General features: G+C 46.1%; 1 protein-coding gene across 1 annotated transcript; it reads right to left on the bottom strand.

Annotated features, from left to right (window-relative positions):
* Positions 1–458: 458 nt before the first annotated feature.
* LOC142186808 (P2X purinoceptor 3-like) lies at positions 459–19,443 on the bottom strand. Its single transcript, XM_075261372.1, has 12 exons — positions 19,316–19,443; positions 13,065–13,200; positions 10,876–10,947; positions 10,445–10,508; positions 10,151–10,229; positions 4,178–4,255; positions 3,558–3,681; positions 2,205–2,341; positions 1,543–1,636; positions 1,150–1,215; positions 824–901; positions 459–575 (listed from the first exon to the last, which is right to left on the bottom strand). The coding sequence occupies exons 1-12, from the start codon at positions 19,432–19,434 to the stop codon at positions 459–461; spliced, it is 1,164 nt and encodes a 387-aa protein (XP_075117473.1). The 5' UTR covers positions 19,435–19,443.
* Between the last annotated feature and the right edge of the window lie 567 nt (positions 19,444–20,010).

Below are 20,010 nucleotides of genomic sequence, written 5' to 3'. Positions count from 1 at the left end.
ATGTGAACATGGAGGTAGAATGAAGGGTTGTATGTTTCACAGTCCGTGGAACCAGTAAACCCAAACTATAAAGATTGTGTCGTCTGTTCAGTATAGTCTGCTATATACATGGCCAAAAGTGACAGAAGAGGGGGCGACATGTGGATAGTGAGGGCATAAAGGGGTTGCACACGCTGGGGAATCCGAAAACTCAACTGTTATGTACAGAGGAGCATGGCAGCCACTGCACACTTTCCCTACAGCACCCCCATAGGAGGACAGAGGTATTGCACAGAACCCACGTAATTCAATTGACTGTCGGGTGGACCAGGGTCCTAACAGGGTACTTTGGCTTTGTAAACCAGACAACCCCTTTAAGTGACCATCACAAGGAGGATAATATACAAGAGAAGGATATAAGAGGCAGAACTTTACACATATTACACAGAAGAAGCCACGGAGGAGGACCATGGAGAAACCTATAAACCTATGGAGAACGCCCCGGAGTCTGTAGATCTTTTCTCATCTCCACGGCCGGCTAGTGTCTGGTCACTTTTGAACACGTGGCTTCCAAACGCAGGGGTGGTATCAGAAATCTGAAAGAAAGAAAAAAAATCCCGTAGTAATTTTCATGCCGCCATGAGCTTGGCTGAGATGGCGGTTGTATCGTAAAGCCACGCAACAATTGTGCAGCTTTGTGACCATACAGGACCACGACAAGTGCCACCGAAGGTCCAGGAGAGACTTTCTACCCATAGATAATAATGGACCGTGGCCAAAGCTCATCTCAGACACAAGAAATGCCAGAACTCAAGAACATTGGTGGCCGGACGTGGTCACCTACCTCCTCAAACTTCTTGGCTTTGTATTGATCTGCTCCTTTCAGGAAGTTTAGTAAGATGATGTCACAAAGAACCGTGCCCTGAAAGGAGAACAAGAGGAACGATGGACTATCAACATGGGTCCACGTGGTTATACAACTACACAATGGGGGGAGGGGGATCCACCCTATAACTTAAAGGGAAGGTGTCAACAAAAAAGCAAGTTTTTGCCTTTATAGACCATATGAATGACCTTTACGTTTCAGGAATAACCCTTCCACGGGGTGTCCTCACTTTTTCACCTAGTTGTTCTTGGTTCTGCATTTATAGACGTAGAAGAAGCACTCACCACCCCGACGGACGTGAAGGCCGCCACGATGTTGATGAGAGTTGGGATTATATTGAACTTCCCGGCCTGGAGAGAAAAAGGAAAAAACAATACGGCCTGAAAATGCAAAAAAAGGTTCATAAGAACGCCAAAGCGGGACAACACGGGCCTAGGATGGCAATATTAAAGGGGTTGTCCATCACAGACTAGTCCATTAACCATCCAAGGAAAGTTTGGAGGTCATGGGACTTGTGGCACCTGCTGATCAGCTCTATACATTGGATGATGAACAGCGGACACTAAGACCATGGACCCGACGTCTCGTCCATATGGCACCCATAGCTTCACTGCCTTAGGATTACGTTGCCATAACCCATAGGTTTGTCTCACATATACTAGACACGGGGTTCTTACATTTCCATAGACCAGGACATCGATTCTTATGCCAAAGGCCTTGACCAAAGTCCGGAACTCGGAGCCATCGGAACGCATGTAGTATCGAGCAAACCTGAAACGAACACGACAGTCAGGCTTTGGCTTTACAAGCTTCCTACTGACAATAGCGACTCCTTTAACACATAAAGGACGAGTCAATGCCAGACCAGACAAAGGGTTGTGTTTATAGCCAGACCCCACCCCCGATGTGCCACTCTCTTCTCACTCTGATGGCTTCTCAGAGGGTTCTTTGGCCCCATTAGGTCCCCGGCCTGGAAGTCCCATCTGGCCCTGAACCCCCCAGATGTGGCCCTGACTCCACCATGTTCATTGATGACCCATAGACATATTTACAGCTACAAAGAAGATGATCCCAAATTCCTCAAAACACTGAGACTTTCAGGAGCTTTGGTGACCCTTGTCAGGTCCTGCACCAATGATGAAGCCATTGTGGATGGTGATCACCTTGTACGGTGCACTATACATAGTTGGTTGCAGTCCTGGATGGGTTTACGTTGCGGCCAGATTGGGTATTATGGCCACGCTCTGATGTCTCTGGCCCTCCGGCAGTGTATTGGAGATGGTTACGGCACAATGGTTAGGAAGAGGTTAATAGACAAGAGTCCTCCCCCACCACATACCTGAAGTTATAGCCCGGAGACACATTGTTCTTCTCTGAAACACTGTCGAGTCTGGTAAAGCTGTACCGAGGAACGCAGAGGTCCCAAGACTGGTCAAGGTCACAGAGCCAGCCGATCTTAATACTCAGCACGCCGCCCTGCGACATAACACAACCAAGCGTTACTCCAAGTTCTGTATCAGTGATTGGGAAGGAACCGCAATACAAATCCCTGCAGATAGATAGGTTACTGTTACCAGACCCAGCATATCACCCCAGCCCTGCAGATAGATAGGTTACTGTCACCAGACCCAGCATATCACCCCAGCCCTGCAGATAGATAGGTTACTGTCACCAGACCCAGCATATCACCCCAGTCCTGCAGATAGATAGGTTACTGTCACCAGACCCAGCATATCACCCCAGTCCTGCAGATAGATAGGTTACTGTCACCAGAACCAGTATATCACCCCAGTCCTGCAGATAGATAGGTTACTGTCACCAGACCCAGCATATCACCCCAGTCCTGCAGATAGATAGGTTACTGTCACCAGACCCAGCATATCACCCCAGCCCTGCAGATAGATAGGTTACTGTCACCAGACCCAGCATATCACCCAGCCCTGCAAATAGATAGGTTACTGTCACCAGAACCAGTATATCACCCCAGCCCTGCAGATAGATAGGTTACTGTCACCAGACCCAGCATATCACCCCAGCCCTGCAGATAGATAGGTTACTGTCACCAGAACCAGTATATCACCCCAGCCCTGCAGATAGATAGGTTACTGTCACCAGACCCAGCATATCACCCTAGCCCTGCAGATAGATAGGTTACTGTCACCAGACCCAGCATATCACCCAGCCCTGCAGATAGATAGGTTACTGTCACCAGACCCAGCATATCACCCCAGCCCTGCAGATAGATAGGTTACTGTCACCAGACCCAGCATATCACCCCAGCCCTGCAGATAGATAGGTTACTGTCACCAGACCCAGCATATCACCCCAGCCCTGCAGATAGATAGGTTACTGTCACCAGAACCAGTATATCACCCCAGCCCTGCAGATAGATAGGTTACTGTCACCAGAACCAGCATATCACCCCACCCTGCAGATAGATAGGTTACTGTCACCAGACCCAGTATATCACCCCAGCCCTGCAGATAGATAGGTTGCTGTCACCAGAACCAGCATATCACCCCAGCCCTGCAGATAGATAGGTTACTGTCACCAGACCCAGCATATCACCCCAGCCCTGCAGATAGATAGGTTACTGTCACCAGACCCAGCATATCACCCCAGCCCTGCAGATAGATAGGTTACTGTCACCAGAACCGGGAGATAGATAGATTCATACAAAATGTTGACAAACCTTCTCAGCCAGGGTGGTGAAGTTCTGGCCAGCAAGTCTAACAATATCCCCAAGTCGGAAGATTGGACAAAATGGAGCTTTCTTCTCATGATAGCGGCAGTTCAGACTTTCCGGTAGGTTCCCTCTAGGTAAAGCATTAAAGGGTTGAAAGGTTGTAAATGGTGAAGATTTTCTGTCCATAATCCAAAGCAACACAGCCGGTCATTGACTGGTCACTGAGAAGATCCTGACCACTTATGGGAATGAATAACCAATGGGGTGTTCTGTATACTCATCTCTCTGTTTGGGCGGGATCCAGTGGAGATTCTGCATTTCGGGTCTTCTTGACCTTTGGCCCTCAAGTGACCGCGTCAGTCTATCAGCAACTTAAAATGGACCGGGGACTAGAATCAGAGACTCCCTGCTGGATCCCCGGACAGACAGAGAGGTGAGTATATAGTGTATATAGCCTCATGGGGGTGAACGAAGGAGGAACGCTCCTTTAAGATGCCATCTTATAAATCTCAGGGACATCGCTGGTCATTAATCTTTACGTGTCCGTACGGGTAGAGATCTTGTACAATGGTTCTACAAATGACTCCTTAAGATGCCCAGCGGGGTCATAGTTATAGGGTACTCACCTCTCAAAGTCAAAAATTGGGAATCTCACGCTGTTTTTGACAAAAATGGTGAAGTTTTCAGCCTCCATCATGATCGGCCTTGAGTAAAACATAAGAAATTCAGTCAAATATATGAAGAAAGAAACAAGTGTGAGAGTCCTGATGATCCTACAGCAAGCCAACCTCCCCCCGCCCAGCCTGAGCCGACCTTAGGAGTATGCCATGTGCAGGAGGGGCCACTGACCTAAATACAAGTTATTGTACAGGACGCCATCTTGTCTAAGGCCAGGCCTGTCCCCACTACTTTATAAACCTGCCTAGGTGTGGGCAAAATAACCAGCGCCATACCCGTCCATAGGTTGTATAAGGTATTGAAAGTCAGTCCCATTAACTTCTCATAGAAATTGCATCTTGTGGCATTCAGTTAAAATTTCCTTCTAAGAAATTAGCGGAAAGATTATTCCTGGAAAAGTCGTCTAAACCGAAAGCGTATTTTTTTTCTCAAAGATTCGCAAGATGGCGGTAACTCCTCCAGGTAGATCTACGGCAGCGGGAAGCGGATTCATCACTGTCTGGATTACAAGGTTTTCCAACCTCATTGGGATACGACAGAGCTTAAAGGGGATGTCCAAGGTTTCTTGTGGTACAAAAATAAGACTTCATAAGATGTCAACAGTCACATGAAAAAGTTACAGCAGAAAAACACAACCACGTCCTTAAGTATCATACTAAGACACTACCTTAAGCCGCTGCTAGGACCTTTGGGTCTTACTGATATACAGGTGGTGGTGGTAGGATCTTTGGGTCTTACTGATATATGGGTGATGGTAGTAGGACCTTTGGGTCTTACTGATATATGGGTGGTAGTAGTAGGACCTTTGGGTCTTACTGACATATGGGTGGTAGTAGTAGGACCTTTGGGTCTTACTGATATACAGGTGGTGATGGAAGGACCTTTGGGTCTTATTGATATACAGGTGGTGGTGGTAGGACCTTTGGGTCTTACTGATATACAGGTGGTGGTGGTAGGACCTTTGGGTCTTACTTATATACGGGTGGTGGTAGTAGGACCTTTGGGTCTTACTGATATATGGGTGGTGGTAGGACCTTTGGGTCTTACTGACATATGGGTGGTGGTAGTAGGACCTTTGGGTCTTACTGATATAGGGGTGGTGGTAGTAGGACCTTTGGGTCTTACTGATATACAGGTGGTGGTGGTAGGACCTTTGGGTCTTACTGATATACAGGTGGTGGTGGTAGGACCTTTGGGTCTTACTGATATACAGGTGGTGGTGGTAGGACCTTTGGGTCTTACTGATATACAGGTGGTGGTGGTAGGACCTTTGGGTCTTACTGATATATGGGTGGTGGTGGTAGGACCTTTGGGTCTTATGATATACAGATGGAGGTGGTGGTAGGACCTTTGGGTCTTATTGATATACAAGTGGTGGTGGTAGGACCTTTGGATCGTACTGATATATGGGTGGTGGTGGTAGGACCTTTGGGTCTTACTGATATACAGGTGGTGATGGTAGGACCTTTGGGTCTTACTGATATACAGGTGGTGGTGGTAGGACCTTTGGGTCTTACTGATATGTGGGTTGTGGTGGTAGGACCTTTGGATCTTACTGATATATGGGTGGTGGTGGTAGGACCTTTGGGTCTTATGATATACAGATGGAGGTGGTGGTAGGACCTTTGGGTCTTATTGATATACAAGTGGTGGTGGTAGGACCTTTGGATCGTACTGATATATGGGTGGTGGTGGTAGGACCTTTGGGTCTTACTGATATACAGGTGGTGATGGTAGGACCTTTGGGTCTTACTGATATACAGGTGGTGGTGGTAGGACCTTTGGGTCTTACTGATATGTGGGTGGTGGTGGTAGGACCTTTGGGTCTTACTGATATATGGGTGGTGGTGGTAGGACCTTTGGGTCTTATGATATATGGGTGATGGTAGTAGGACCTTGGGGTCTTACTGATATATGGGTGGTAGTAGTAGGACCTTTGGGTCTTACTGATATACAGGTGGTGGTGCTATGACCTTTGGGTCTTATGATATACAGGTGGTGGTAGTAGGACCTTTGGGTCTTACTGATATACAGGTGGTGGTGGTAGGACCTTTGGGTCTTACTGATATGTGGGTGGTGGTGGTAGGACCTTTGGGTCTTACTGATATATGGGTGGTGGTGGTAGGACCTTTGGGTCTTATGATATATGGGTGATGGTAGTAGGACCTTGGGGTCTTACTGATATATGGGTGGTAGTAGTAGGACCTTTGGGTCTTATGATATATGGGTGATGGTAGTAGGACCTTGGGGTCTTACTGATATATGGGTGGTAGTAGTAGGACCTTGGGGTCTTACTGATATACAGGTGGTGATGGTAGGACCTTTGGGTCTTACTGATATACAGGTGGTGGTGGTAGGACCTTTGGGTCTTACTGATATATGGGTAGTGGTGGTAGGACCTTTGGGTCTTACTGATATACAGGTGGTGGTGGTAGGACCTTTGGGTCTTATGATATACAGGTGGTGGTGCTTGGACGTTTGGGTCTTACTGATATACAGATGGAGGTGCTAGGACCTTTGAGTCTTTATGATATAGAGGTGGTGGTGGTAGGACCTTTGGGTCTTACTGATCTATGAGTGGTGGTGGTAGGACCTTTGGATCTTACTGATATATGGGTGGTGGTAGGATCTTTGGGTCTTACTGATATATGGGTGATGGTAGTAGGACCTTTGGGTCTTACTGATATATGGGTGGTAGTAGTAGGACCTTTGGGTCTTACTGACATATGGGTGGTAGTAGTAGGACCTTTGGGTCTTACTGATATACAGGTGGTGATGGAAGGACCTTTGGGTCTTACTGATATACAGGTGGTGGTGCTAGGACCTTTGGGTCTTACTGATATACAGGTGGTGGTGGTAGGACCTTTGGGTCTTACTTATATACGGGTGGTGGTAGTAGGACCTTTGGGTCTTACTTATATACGGGTGGTGGTAGTAGGACCTTTGGGTCTTACTGATATATGGGTGGTGGTGGTAGGACCTTTGGGTTTTATGATATGTGGGTGATGGTAGTAGGACCTTGGGGTCTTACTGATATATGGGTTGTGGTGGTAGGACCTTTGGGTCTTACTGATCTATGGGTGGTGGTGCTAGGACCTTTGGGTCTTATGATATACAGGTGGTGGTGGTAGGACCTTTGGGTCTTACTGATATACAGGTGGTGGTGGTAGGACCTTTGGGTCTTACTGATATACAGGTGGTGGTAGTAGGACCTTTGGGTCTTACTGATATATGGGTGGTGGTGGTAGGACCTTTGGGTCTTACTGATATATGGGTGGTAGTAGTAGGACCTTTGGGTCTTATGATATACAGGTGGTGGTGGTAGGACCTTTGGGTCTTACTGATATATGGGTGGTGGTGGTAGGACCTTTGGGTCTTACTGATATATGGGTGGTAGTAGTAGGACCTTTGGGTCTTACTGATATACAGGTGGTGGTGCTATGACCTTTGGGTCTTACTGATATACAGGTGGTGGTGGTAGGACCTTTGGGTCTTATGATATACAGGTGGTGGTGGTAGGACCTTTGGGTCTTACTGATATATGGGTGGTGGTGGTAGTAGGACTTTTGGGTCTTACTGATATATGGGTGGTAGTAGTAGGACCTTTGGGTCTTATGATATACAGGTGGTGGTGGTAGGACCTTTGGGTCTTACTGATATATGGGTGGTGGTGGTAGGACCTTTGGGTTTTATGATATGTGGGTGATGGTAGTAGGACCTTGGGGTCTTACTGATATATGGGTGGTAGTAGTAGGACCTTTGGGTCTTACTGATATGTGGGTTGTGGTGGTAGGACCTTGGGGTCTTACTGATCTATGGGTGGTGGTGCTAGGACCTTTGGGTCTTATGATATACAGGTGGTGGTAGTAGGACCTTTGGGTCTTACTGATATACAGGTGGTGGTAGTAGGACCTTTGGGTCTTACTGATATACAGGTGGTGGTAGTAGGACCTTTGGGTCTTACTGATATATGGGTGGTGGTGGTAGGACCTTATGATAGGAACAGTCTCTCCTCATTCCTGACAGAACCGCTGAGACCTTATTATGATAGTATCTTGTGTATATTTTTTGCTGCTATGTTCTAGCTTTGCGCTGAGCTTTGTGCGTGTCTAGCACCGAATCCCATGAGACCTTCAGAAAGCATCCGTGTAATGTGAATGAGGTTTGTAAGTTTCTCTTCTTGACGGACAAATCCTGTAAAACCCCTTTATATGACAATGAGTTAACGTCCCGTCACGGAGCGAGGCCCATAGGGGTCCTGTACTGCGGTGCCTTAGTCATGCCATGTGCATATGGTGCCTCCTGCCACACCATATAGTGGACCTATTCTCCTTAGGTGGCCAGGTCATCATACCTGATGGTGGAGCCCCATAGGAGTGCCCTGTTATGGCTCAGTACAGCTCACAGTGATCTATTGTTCCAGGCTATCTACGTTGCGCTGTATGGCTCCACATCACATGCACAGATATCGTAAAATAAAGGACCCTCCACCGAAATAAAATATTCATTGTACCTGAATCCCATCAGATGTTGCCCCCTACTTACTGATGGGAAGCAACGCAGCAATGCAATCCATTAACAGGCAGAGATTATTTCCTAATATACGGAAGGACGAGAGACAATGGCGGATAAAAGCTCATTATGTGGGATTGGAAATATGAATAAATCATATGTGACCGCTAAGGCCTGGTAATAGCAGCTCGGCGGGCCGGTCTGAGGGGCCCCTGGCAGAAGACCTGATCATAGTAGATATAACGCTGGCCAGACATCACTCCTGGCCACTGGCCCCGCACGTGGCCTCATGGGACTTAGCCCCAATCCTTAGATCAGTGGGTACCGTCTGATACAACATAAGGAAGGACGGGTGTAAGCAGAAGACATGGCCCATCCTAAGGCTGGCCCAGCTCCCACCACGTCACACCCCCGCTTACTACTTCTATGGGTGTGACACTTAAATGGGTTGGACAGGGTTAGTACAACATGTCCGCTTCCTTTACCCTAGAAATTGCACCACACTAGAGATGAGTTTCCAAAAGTTTAAGGTTGGACCCTACAGTATAATAAGTGACAGAGCAGGGGTAGGTGTGGTACATAGTATAGAGTCAGACTCGTCTTCCCTCGCCTCTCCTGGACCCCTCGTGGCCATCTTTAGTTGTCTTCCAGACTCCTGGGTGATGTCACAGGCCCTGGGTGATGTCACGGGCCCTGGGTGATGTCACAGGTCCCAGGTGACCACTCTGGGTGATGTCACAGGCCCTGGGTGATGTCACAGGCCCCAGGAAACCACTCTGGGTGATGTCACAGGCCCTGGGTAATGTCACAGGCCCTGGGTGATGTCACAGGCCCCAGGAGACCACTCTGGGTGATGTCACAGGCCCCAGGAGACCACTGAGGCCTGTGATGTCAGTGCACCCCATGTGACTGCAGAGGCCAATCACAGGCCTCATCAGCCTTCCAGGGCCTGTGATGTCACCCAGGAGGCCAGAAGATGAGGGATCAGAAGTAACACCAGACATGGGAGCTAAGAAGAGGTTTGGGAAGGTGAGTCTCAGGGTTTATGATGTTTCCTCACCCCCTTGGGCCTCCACTTCTTATACACGGGGGGTCTAAAGAGACCCCAAAGTATAATAATAACCCTTCTGGTTCAGGCCAAAGAAAACAAAACAGAAGGACAAACCTCGCGAATATTCACGAAACAAATCTCACAAGTTCTGTACCCCATACTTGTCGAGTGTGGTATTGTAGGTCAACCCTACTCACTTCAATATTCTGCAATACCAGATAAAACCAGAGGGCAGGTGTGGCGCTGTAATCCTGGGCACATACTCCAGCCCCCAATAAGATAAATGTATGCAGCTCCAATGCAGAGCCATGACAGAACATGGCCCGATCCTTAGATTTGTATCACTGACGTTACTTACGTACGGATAGTGTCATTTTCCGTCGGGCACCAACCTTGGATCTGACAATATGAACGAACGCAACGGCCGGTAAGAAAGCCTGCAATAGACAAGTACAACTTCCTCACCGTCCGTGCAGGGGCAACGCAACCCCAAGTACGTAACTTATCCTACAAGTGGTTGTTATTGAACAACTGACCCACTACTGGGAACTTAAAGGGTTACTCAATGGCACAACTGGCCATGGTATGTGGGGGGACAACAATGACCCCCAAGGCTGTCATCTTGGCATCTTGTCGGGTACAAGGTCCTTACCGTTAGACGTGGGCTTGTTTCTGGTGCAGTTGCTGTCATTGCTGCATTTATACTTGTCGTCCGTCTAGAAAAGAAATCGGTATAGAGCTTACATTTCTATTGGTTGGAGTGGGGGGGCAATGCTATATGGGTTATATATGGTACATGATGGGGCGGGTCTTCAGGGTTGACAGGCTAGCCGTACTGTAGGCCTGACTATGACTTGTAAGGACCCAATGGCTTCTACCTCCAATCCCACCGGTGTACCAGGACCTGTGGCTAGAATAACGCTTCATTCCCAAACTCTTGTTTGCGTATTGTTATTTGGCCACGTACCGGCACAGCTATACGAGGAAGACATCAATAGACGGGACTGAATGGGGCCCCAACTTAAGGACAGGAGACCAGGAGCTACCACTTACCCCACTCTGGACAGTATAGACCTCACTCACCTCTGGACAGTGATCTTGTACTTGCTCCGGAGTTGTTATGAGTTTTGTCAGGATTACAAACACAGAGGAACCCTAAAAGTAGGAAAAATAAGAGATGATGTGTAGAAGACGTACAAAGATTTCCACCATAAAAAGAATATCTATAGAAGGATCGAGAAGAGGAATAATGTCCAAGATCCTGGAGATCTGACACTACTAGAACTTGTCTTCTGGAAGTCAATCCCTGCAAAATCCACCACAAAAAATTCTTCCAGATTAAACCTCATTTTACCAAATGACCACACAGGAGAGTCCTAGAGGCTGGAAGAAGATCTGTGACCTCTTAATACCAGAAGAAGATAAGTGACCTCCTAATACTAGAAGCTGGAAGAAGATCTGTGACCTCCTAATACTAGAAGAAGATCTGTGGCCTCCTAATACTAGAAGATGGAAGAAGATCTGTGACCTCCTAATACTAGAAGAAGATCTGTGACCTCCTAATACTCGAAGCTAGAAGAAGATCTGTGACCTCCTAATACTAGAAGAAAATCTGTGACCTCCTAATACTAGAAGCTGGAAGATCTGTGACCTCCTAATACTAGAAGCTAGAAGAAGATCTGTGACCTCCTAATACTAGAAGAAGATCTGTGGCCTCCTAATACTAGAAGATGGAAGAAGATCTGTGACCTCCTAATACTAGAAGAAGATCTGTGACCTCCTAATACTCGAAGCTAGAAGAAGATCTGTGACCTCCTAATACTAGAAGAAAATCTGTGACCTCCTAATACTAGAAGCTGGAAGATCTGTGACCTCCTAATACTAGAAGCTAGAAGAAGATCTGTGACCTCCTAATACTAGAAGAAGATCTGTGGCCTCCTAATACTAGAAGATGGAAGAAGATCTGTGACCTCCTAATACTAGAAGAAGATCTGTGACCTCCTAATACTCGAAGCTAGAAGAAGATCTGTGACCTCCTAATACTAGAAGAAAATCTGTGACCTCCTAATACTAGAAGCTGGAAGATCTGTGACCTCCTAATACTAGAAGCTAGAAGAAGATCTGTGACCTCCTAATACTAGAAGAAGATCTGTGGCCTCCTAATACTAGAAGATGGAAGAAGATCTGTGACCTCCTAATACTGGAAGAAGATCTGTGACCTCCTAATACTCGAAGCTAGAAGAAGATCTGTGACCTCCTAATACTAGAAGAAAATCTGTGACCTCCTAATACTAGAAGCTGGAAGATCTGTGACCTCCTAATACTAGAAGCTAGAAGAAGATCTGTGACCTCCTAATACTAGAAGAAGATCTGTGGCCTCCTAATACTAGAAGATGGAAGAAGATCTGTGACCTCCTAATACTAGAAGAAGATCTGTGACCTCCTAATACTCGAAGCTAGAAGAAGATCTGTGACCTCCTAATACTAGAAGAAAATCTGTGACCTCCTAATACTAGAAGCTGGAAGATCTGTGACCTCCTAATACTAGAAGCTAGAAGAAGATCTGTGACCTCCTAATACTAGAAGAAGATCTGTGGCCTCCTAATACTAGAAGATGGAAGAAGATCTGTGACCTCCTAATACTAGAAGAAGATCTGTGACCTCCTAATACTCGAAGCTAGAAGATCTGTGACCTCCTAATACTAGAAGAAAATCTGTGACCTCCTAATACTAGAAGCTGGAAGATCTGTGACCTCCTAATACTAGAAGCTAGAAGAAGATCTGTGACCTCCTAATACTAGAAGAAGATCTGTGGCCTCCTAATACTAGAAGATGGAAGAAGATCTGTGACCTCCTAATACTAGAAGATCTGTGACCTCCTAATACTCGAAGCTAGAAGAAGATCTGTGACCTCCTAATACTAGAAGAAAATCTGTGACCTCCTAATACTAGAAGCTGGAAGATCTGTGACCTCCTACTACTAGAAGCTAGAAGAAGATCTGTGACCTCCTAATACTAGAAGCTAGAAGAAGATCTGTGACCTCCTAATACTAGAAGCTAGAAGAAGATCTGTGACCTCCTAATACTAAAAGCTAGAAGAAGATCTGTGACCTCCTAATACTAGAAGCTAGAAGAAGATCTGTGACCTCCTAATAATCGAAGATGGAAGAAGATCTGTGGCCTCCTAATGCTAAATGATTTCTGCCCACAGCAACGGGAACCCTCCATCAGAATTCACCCCACCTGACCCCAGTAAGAGGTTTGAGACTTACCTGCGGGGGGATGACATAGTCTGCTACATCCATGACCCGTCTACTGTAGCGTCCGACACCCTTCACCTTTGTCATAACTGACGACTCGATGGAAGAGTCCCGGATCTGATAAGCTTTTTCATGGAGAAAAACCCAACTGAAACCAGAGATGAAGAGATCAATATGGCGGCTTATATCCAAAAACATATCAAACATGTAAATACTACATATGTGACTACGTAAGTGATACCGGGAAAGCTGTGGCCACTGTCGGGAAAACGTATGCCAATGACTGTTTTGAGGCATTTTTAACTACATTGTGTGAATGCTCCCTCAAAGCTCCACCATCTTACACTTCCCACCTGACCACCTCCACCAGCACGTATCAGAAGCCATGTCTTACCCTCCTCCACCATCCACAGTAACATCATCATGCTCTCCTAGTTTCCCTCACACATTATAATGGTCCCTAGTGGCCCCTCACACATTACAATCATTCCTACGCACATTATAATGGCCCCCAGTTGCCCCTATACTCATTGTAATGGCCCCCTGTAGACCTTTCATATTATTATAGTGCTCCCAGTGGTCTCTACACGTAGTATAATACATCCCCAGTGGTCTCTACTCATAGTATAATGCTCCCCAGTAGTCCCTACACACAGTATAATGCTCCCCAGTGTTCTCAACACACAGTATAATGCTCCCCAGTAGTCCCTACACACAGTATAATGCTCCCCAGTGTTCTCTACACACAGTATAATGCTCCCCAGTAGTCCCTACACACAGTATAATACTCCCCAGTGTTCTCCACACACAGTATAATGCTCCCCAGTGGTCTCTACACACAGTATAATGCTCCCCAGTAGTCCCTACACACAGTATAATACTCCCCAGTGTTCTCCACACACAGTATAATGCTCCCCAGTGGTCTCTACACACAGTATAATGCTCCCCAGTAGTCCCTACACACAGTATAATGCTCCCCAGATTCTCCACACACAGTATAATGTCCCCCAGTGATCTCCACACACAGTATAATGTTCCCCAGTAGTCCCTACACATAGTATAATGCTCCCCAGTAGTCCCTACACACAGTATAATACTCCCCAGTGGTCTCTACACATAGTATAATGCTCCCCAGTAGTCCCTACACACAGTATAATGCTCCCCAGTGTTCTCCACACACAGTATAATGCTCCCCAGTGTTCTCCACACACAGTATAATGCTCCCGAGTGTTCTCCACACACAGTATAATGCTCCCCAGTAGTCCCTACACACAGTATAATACTCCCCATTGTTCTTCACACACAGTATAATACTCCCCAGTGTTCTCTACACACAGTATAATGCTCCCCAGTGTTCTCCACACACAGTATAATGCTCCCCAGTGTTCTCCACACACACTATAATGCTCCCCAGTAGTCCCTACACACAGTATAATGCTCCCCAGTGTTCTCCACACACAGTATAATGCTCCCCAGTGTTCTCCACACACAGTATAATGCTCCCGAGTGTTCTCCACACACAGTATAATGCTCCCCAGTAGTCCCTACACACAGTATAATACTCCCCATTGTTCTTCACACACAGTATAATACTCCCCAGTGTTCTCTACACACAGTATAATGCTCCCCAGTGTTCTCCACACACAGTATAATGCTCCCCAGTAGTCCCTACACAGTATAATACTCCCCAGTGTTCTCCACACACAGTATAATGCTCCCCAGTGTTCTCCACACACAGTATAATGCTCCCCAGTGTTCTCCACACACAGTATAATGCTCCCCAGTGTTCTCCACACACAGTATAATGCTCCCCAGTGTTCTCCACACACAGTATAATGCTCCTCAGTTATCTCTACACAAAGTATAATACATCCCCAGTGAGCTCTACACATAGTATAATGCTCCCCAGTAGTCCCTACACACAGTATAATGCTCCCCAGTGGTCTCTACACATAGTATAATGCTCCCCAGTAGTCCCTACACACAGTATAATGCTCCTCAGTGTTCTCCACACACAGTATAATGCTCCCCAGTAGTCCCTACACACAGTACAATGCTCCCCAGTGATCTCTACACATAGTATAATGCTCCCCAGTAGTCCCTACACACAGTATAATGCTCCCCAGTGGTCTCTACACACAGTATAATGCTCCCCAGTAGTCCCTACACACAGTATAATGCTCCCCAGTAGTCCCTACACACAGTACAATGCTCCCCAGTGATCTCTACACATAGTATAATGCTCCCCAGTAGTCCCTACACACAGTATAATACTCCCCAGTGTTCTCCACACACAGTATAATACTCCCCAGTGTTCTCCACACACAGTATAATGCTCCCCAGTGTTCTCCACACACAGTATAATACTCCCCAGTGTTCTCCACACACAGTATAATGCTCCCCAGTGTTCTCCACACACAGTATAATGCTCCCCAGTAGTCCCTACACACAGTACAATGCTCCCCAGTGATCTCTACACATAATATAATGCTCCCCAGTAGTCCCTACACACAGTATAATACTCCCCAGTGTTCTCCACACACAGTATAATGCTCCCCAGTGTTCTCCACACACAGTATAATACTCCCCAGTGTTCTCCACACACAGTATAATGCTCCCCAGTAGTCCCTACACAGTATAATACTCCCCAGTGTTCTCCACACACAGTATAATACTCCCCAGTGTTCTCCACACACAGTATAATACTCCCCAGTGTTCTCCACACACAGTATAATGCTCCCCAGTGTTCTCCACACACAGTATAATACTCCCCAGTGTTCTCCACACACAGTATAATGCTCCCCAGTAGTCCCTACACAGTATAATACTCCCCAGTGTTCTCCACACACAGTATAATGCTCCCCAGTGTTCTCCACACACAGTATAATACTCCCCAGTGTTCTCCACACACAGTATAATGCTCCCCAGTAGTCCCTACACAGTATAATACTCCCCAGTGTTCTCCACACACAGTATAATGCTCCCCAGTGTTCTCCACAAACAGTATAATGCTCCCCAGTGTTCTCCACACACAGTATAATGCTCCCCAGTAGTCCTTACACACAGTATAATGCTCCCCAGTGTTCTCCACACACAATATAATGCTCCCCAGTGGTCTCTACACAAAGTATAATACATCCCCAGTGAGCTCTACACATAGTATAATACTCCCCAGTAGTCCCTACACACATTATAATACTCCCCAGTGGTCCCTACACATAGTATAATGCCCCCCAGTAGTCCCTACACACAGTATAATGCTCCCCAGTGTTCTCCACACACAGTATAATGCTCCCCAGTAGTCCCTACACAGTATAATGCTCCCCAGTAGTCCCTACACACAGTATAATGCTCCCCAGTAGTCCCTACACACAGTATAATGCTCCCCAGTAGTCCCTACACACAGTATAATGCTCCCCAGTAGTCCCTACACACAGTATAATGCTCCCCAGTAGTCCCTACACACAGTATAATGCTCCCCAGTAGTCCCTACACACAGTATAATGCTCCCCAGTGGTCTCTACACACAGTATAATGCTCCCCAGTAGTCCCTACACACAGTATAATGCTCCCCAGTGTTCTCCACACACAGTATAATGCTCCCCAGTAGTCCCTACACACAGTATAATGCTCCCCAGTAGTCCCTACACACAGTATAATGCTCCCCAGTAGTCCCTGCACACAGTATAATGCTCCCCAGTAGTCCCTACACACAGTATAATGCTCCCCAGTGGTCTCTACACACAGTATAATGCTCCCCAGTAGTCCCTACACACAGTATAATGCTCCCCAGTGTTCTCCACACACAGTATAATGCTCCCCAGTAGTCCCTACACACAGTATAATGCTCCCCAGTGGTCTCTAAAGACATTATTGTGCCCCTCAGTGGACCCAGACAGTAGTTCTGCCATGTACTTACCCAGCCCCTTTCCCAGTAGTTCTCCTCCTATTGCTTCTGTCTCAGTACGGCAGTACTACAGCCGCAGACCTTACTAAACTTGGAACAAACCTGATTTGTTCATCTCTAGTCCCATCGATATGCTACCCAACCACCCATCCATAGTGGTTTTGATACTCTTGGCCATTTGTCTCCTGAGGAACAGTATGGTCATCAAACGTGGTATCTCACGTCCTGACTGTAATGTGACCCTTATAATGAAGTCACAAAGAGGATGCTGCAGTAAGAAGCTTCATAGTCGTCTCTATAGCCTACATGTGACCTGGGAATAACCACAACTCTAAAGAGTGAAATGTTGCTGGATCGATGACTGAGATCTGTAGTTCATCTCGAGAGGTTCCTTGGACATCTGGGAGCTGAAACTTTACCCATGTCCCAGTCTATACCATTGACATAGTCTTCTTCTCACTACTGAATCTTCACTAGGTTGTTGTAGTCTCCTCATCAGGAGGACTTGGGGCCAGACATCGCCCAGTTTTCTCATATGTTATGGATACGCCATAGACATCTCCTTACACATTCGCTTTGTATATTCTTCTTTTTGCATTTTTAGAGGGTTGTTTTGGCATTTTCCTTAATTCATGATGTTCTCAATCACCTCTCCAGCTCATCCCACCTTCACTGCTATGTTGGACTTACTGTTTACAAACGAAAAAATTGCCCCATGTCCATAGACTGTCCCACCCAAAAATTTGGGACAATCCATTTTATTTCCTATGTACGTCACTCTTGAATAGTCAACGTTTTTGCCGATCCACCAGGCTGAAGGTCCAGAGCATTGGTCCTATTTTTGTGACTTACTGGATCATTGTGTCTTATTTTAATCATTTTGGCAGGTTGGTCGACCGTAGTCCACATCTCTTCCACTACGAAATAATGAAGTCCTGGACGAAGTCCATAAAACTGGATTTGTAACCCTTTCCAGACAGATATATTTCACTATTTTTTATCATCTCTATTATTCAAAAACTTGCCAATACGGCAAAATAATATGAGTAAGTCAAAAATAGTTGTGCCGTTTCTTTGGTAATATTACAAAACGTCCTTCTTCAATTACGACTTCTTGATGTTACGTCTTGAGCAATACGTTGACCCTCAGCCTGAACATAACGTTGCGTCATAGCAGCAGGACGGACCAGGCTACTTTTTCTCGATGTGACCAAACACATGTTGGTCCCCATAGGCTCATAGTGATGACCAAATCTACAAGTTCTGATCAGTATGGAGTTATAAGACCGGACCCCAAAGATCGATGGTATTCTCCAGTATGGAATTCTGTATACAGGACCACAAACTCTCCACAGGGCTCGAATTTGTTAAAAGTGGACCCACAAAATTATGTAACATTGGCAACCAAATGCTAAAGGCCATCAGATATTGCGGCCACCAAACTTCAGTATGTAAGTTCTTTACGTCATTGGCAAGTAATGAGGAGTCAACTCTAACCCGAGAAGTTCCAGTAGAAGGTGGTTCCATGGTCTATTTACCCATAAGTAGTGTCCTGATCATGGACTATATAGTCTCAATAAGAAGGTAGCCTGCAGATCCTCAGACATTTTAGGGGTCTCCAGAATTCGGAAGCCAACCAGAAATAAATTTGTTAACTTCAGCTTGAGAAATGACAATTCCAAGCATAGCTACAATGTTAATAGTCCACTGACAAAGCCGAGGGCTATATATACCCATATTCTGTCATTGTATACATGGGTCACAATGGCTGTAACCAGGGGTGATAACTTCTATCCTATACTAACCATTATAGATATGCAGTGTTAGACGTAACAAGTAGTAGGTGAGCCCTCCTGCCCATGGCCATATTGGTGTCCAGTACAACCTCCGACCTGGACAATAGAAGTCATCTGAAACATTTTTGTTCTCCGGAATTCTATAAATATATGGACCTAACAAAAAGTAAGTCATGGCCTGGCACTGTATATCAGATGTATACCACGATATTGTAATACACAACTCGGGTGAAAAGTGGCCAAAAACTCAATGTTTCGGGTCCGTGCACACAGCTCGTAGGGCTTAGTGTACCATAGGACCCTGCAAAAAATGTCGCATTTGTTGTCACCATATCAACACCTAGAACGTTACAGTCCACCGTGTCATCCACTATCTTCACCCTCCACTGTCCATGACATTTGGGCATCTTCATGGACAGAATATAAACTAACCTGCGTCCTAGGTGAAGAGAACGCAACACGAGTAACCTAAAGATATGTGAATAAGTGGTTAAATGACATGAAGTCCCAGATCTCGAAAGACATAAAAACACACGTAAAGAACGTCGAGACGGACTCACCACACAAAGTAGGTTATAATGAGGAGCTGCACTGCCCGGTTGATGACTCCAATGGTCCAGCTTTTAACCACCACAGACTTGGTCGTCTCGTAGGTGAAGAAGTCGGTGACACAACCCATAATTCTGGAGAACCCCGTCGATTCCAGTGTTTTCGTCGCCCCGGGCGGTCTACCTTCTCCAGCCTTCGCCGCTCTCTGCCGAGACCAATTACCGTAGTAGTCGTGAAGGTGTCTTAATCACCAAAGCGTCTTAAGAGTGTTTGGTTCTTTGGCACTTTTACTAGATGCAGAAGACAACTCTCGGAGCGGCCCCTCATAAAATATTAAAGCGTTAACTCACAAAGACCCTTTTAGCTGTAATGACTGTACCCACCCTCAAATACTAGGATTATAAATCTATCTTCTATCTATGTAATCTCCAGGTTTTTGTCGACAATGGATGTCTTCCGTGACCTAGATAAGTGACAATTCTGAGACACTGGCTTGGAGTAAATGTTTCCTCCATATGGCTCTTATCTGATCTTTAAGTGATGTTCCTCCATTTCTCCTGCCTACGTAAAAGGATTTCTTCTGAAATCCTCAATGGACTGTAAAATGTTTCAATTTGCGAAACTCAATTACTGCAGATGAAGTCAGAAGGAATATAATAACATCAAGAAAAAGACCTCTCCCTCCAAGCCAGATACTGATGGGAAG

This window comes from Leptodactylus fuscus, unplaced genomic scaffold, assembly GCF_031893055.1.
Source record: "Leptodactylus fuscus isolate aLepFus1 unplaced genomic scaffold, aLepFus1.hap2 HAP2_SCAFFOLD_1198, whole genome shotgun sequence".
Classification (NCBI taxonomy): domain Eukaryota; kingdom Metazoa; phylum Chordata; class Amphibia; order Anura; family Leptodactylidae; genus Leptodactylus; species Leptodactylus fuscus.
The sequence above is the reverse complement of the archived record's forward strand: the minus strand, read 5'-3'. Positions and strand labels throughout refer to the sequence as shown.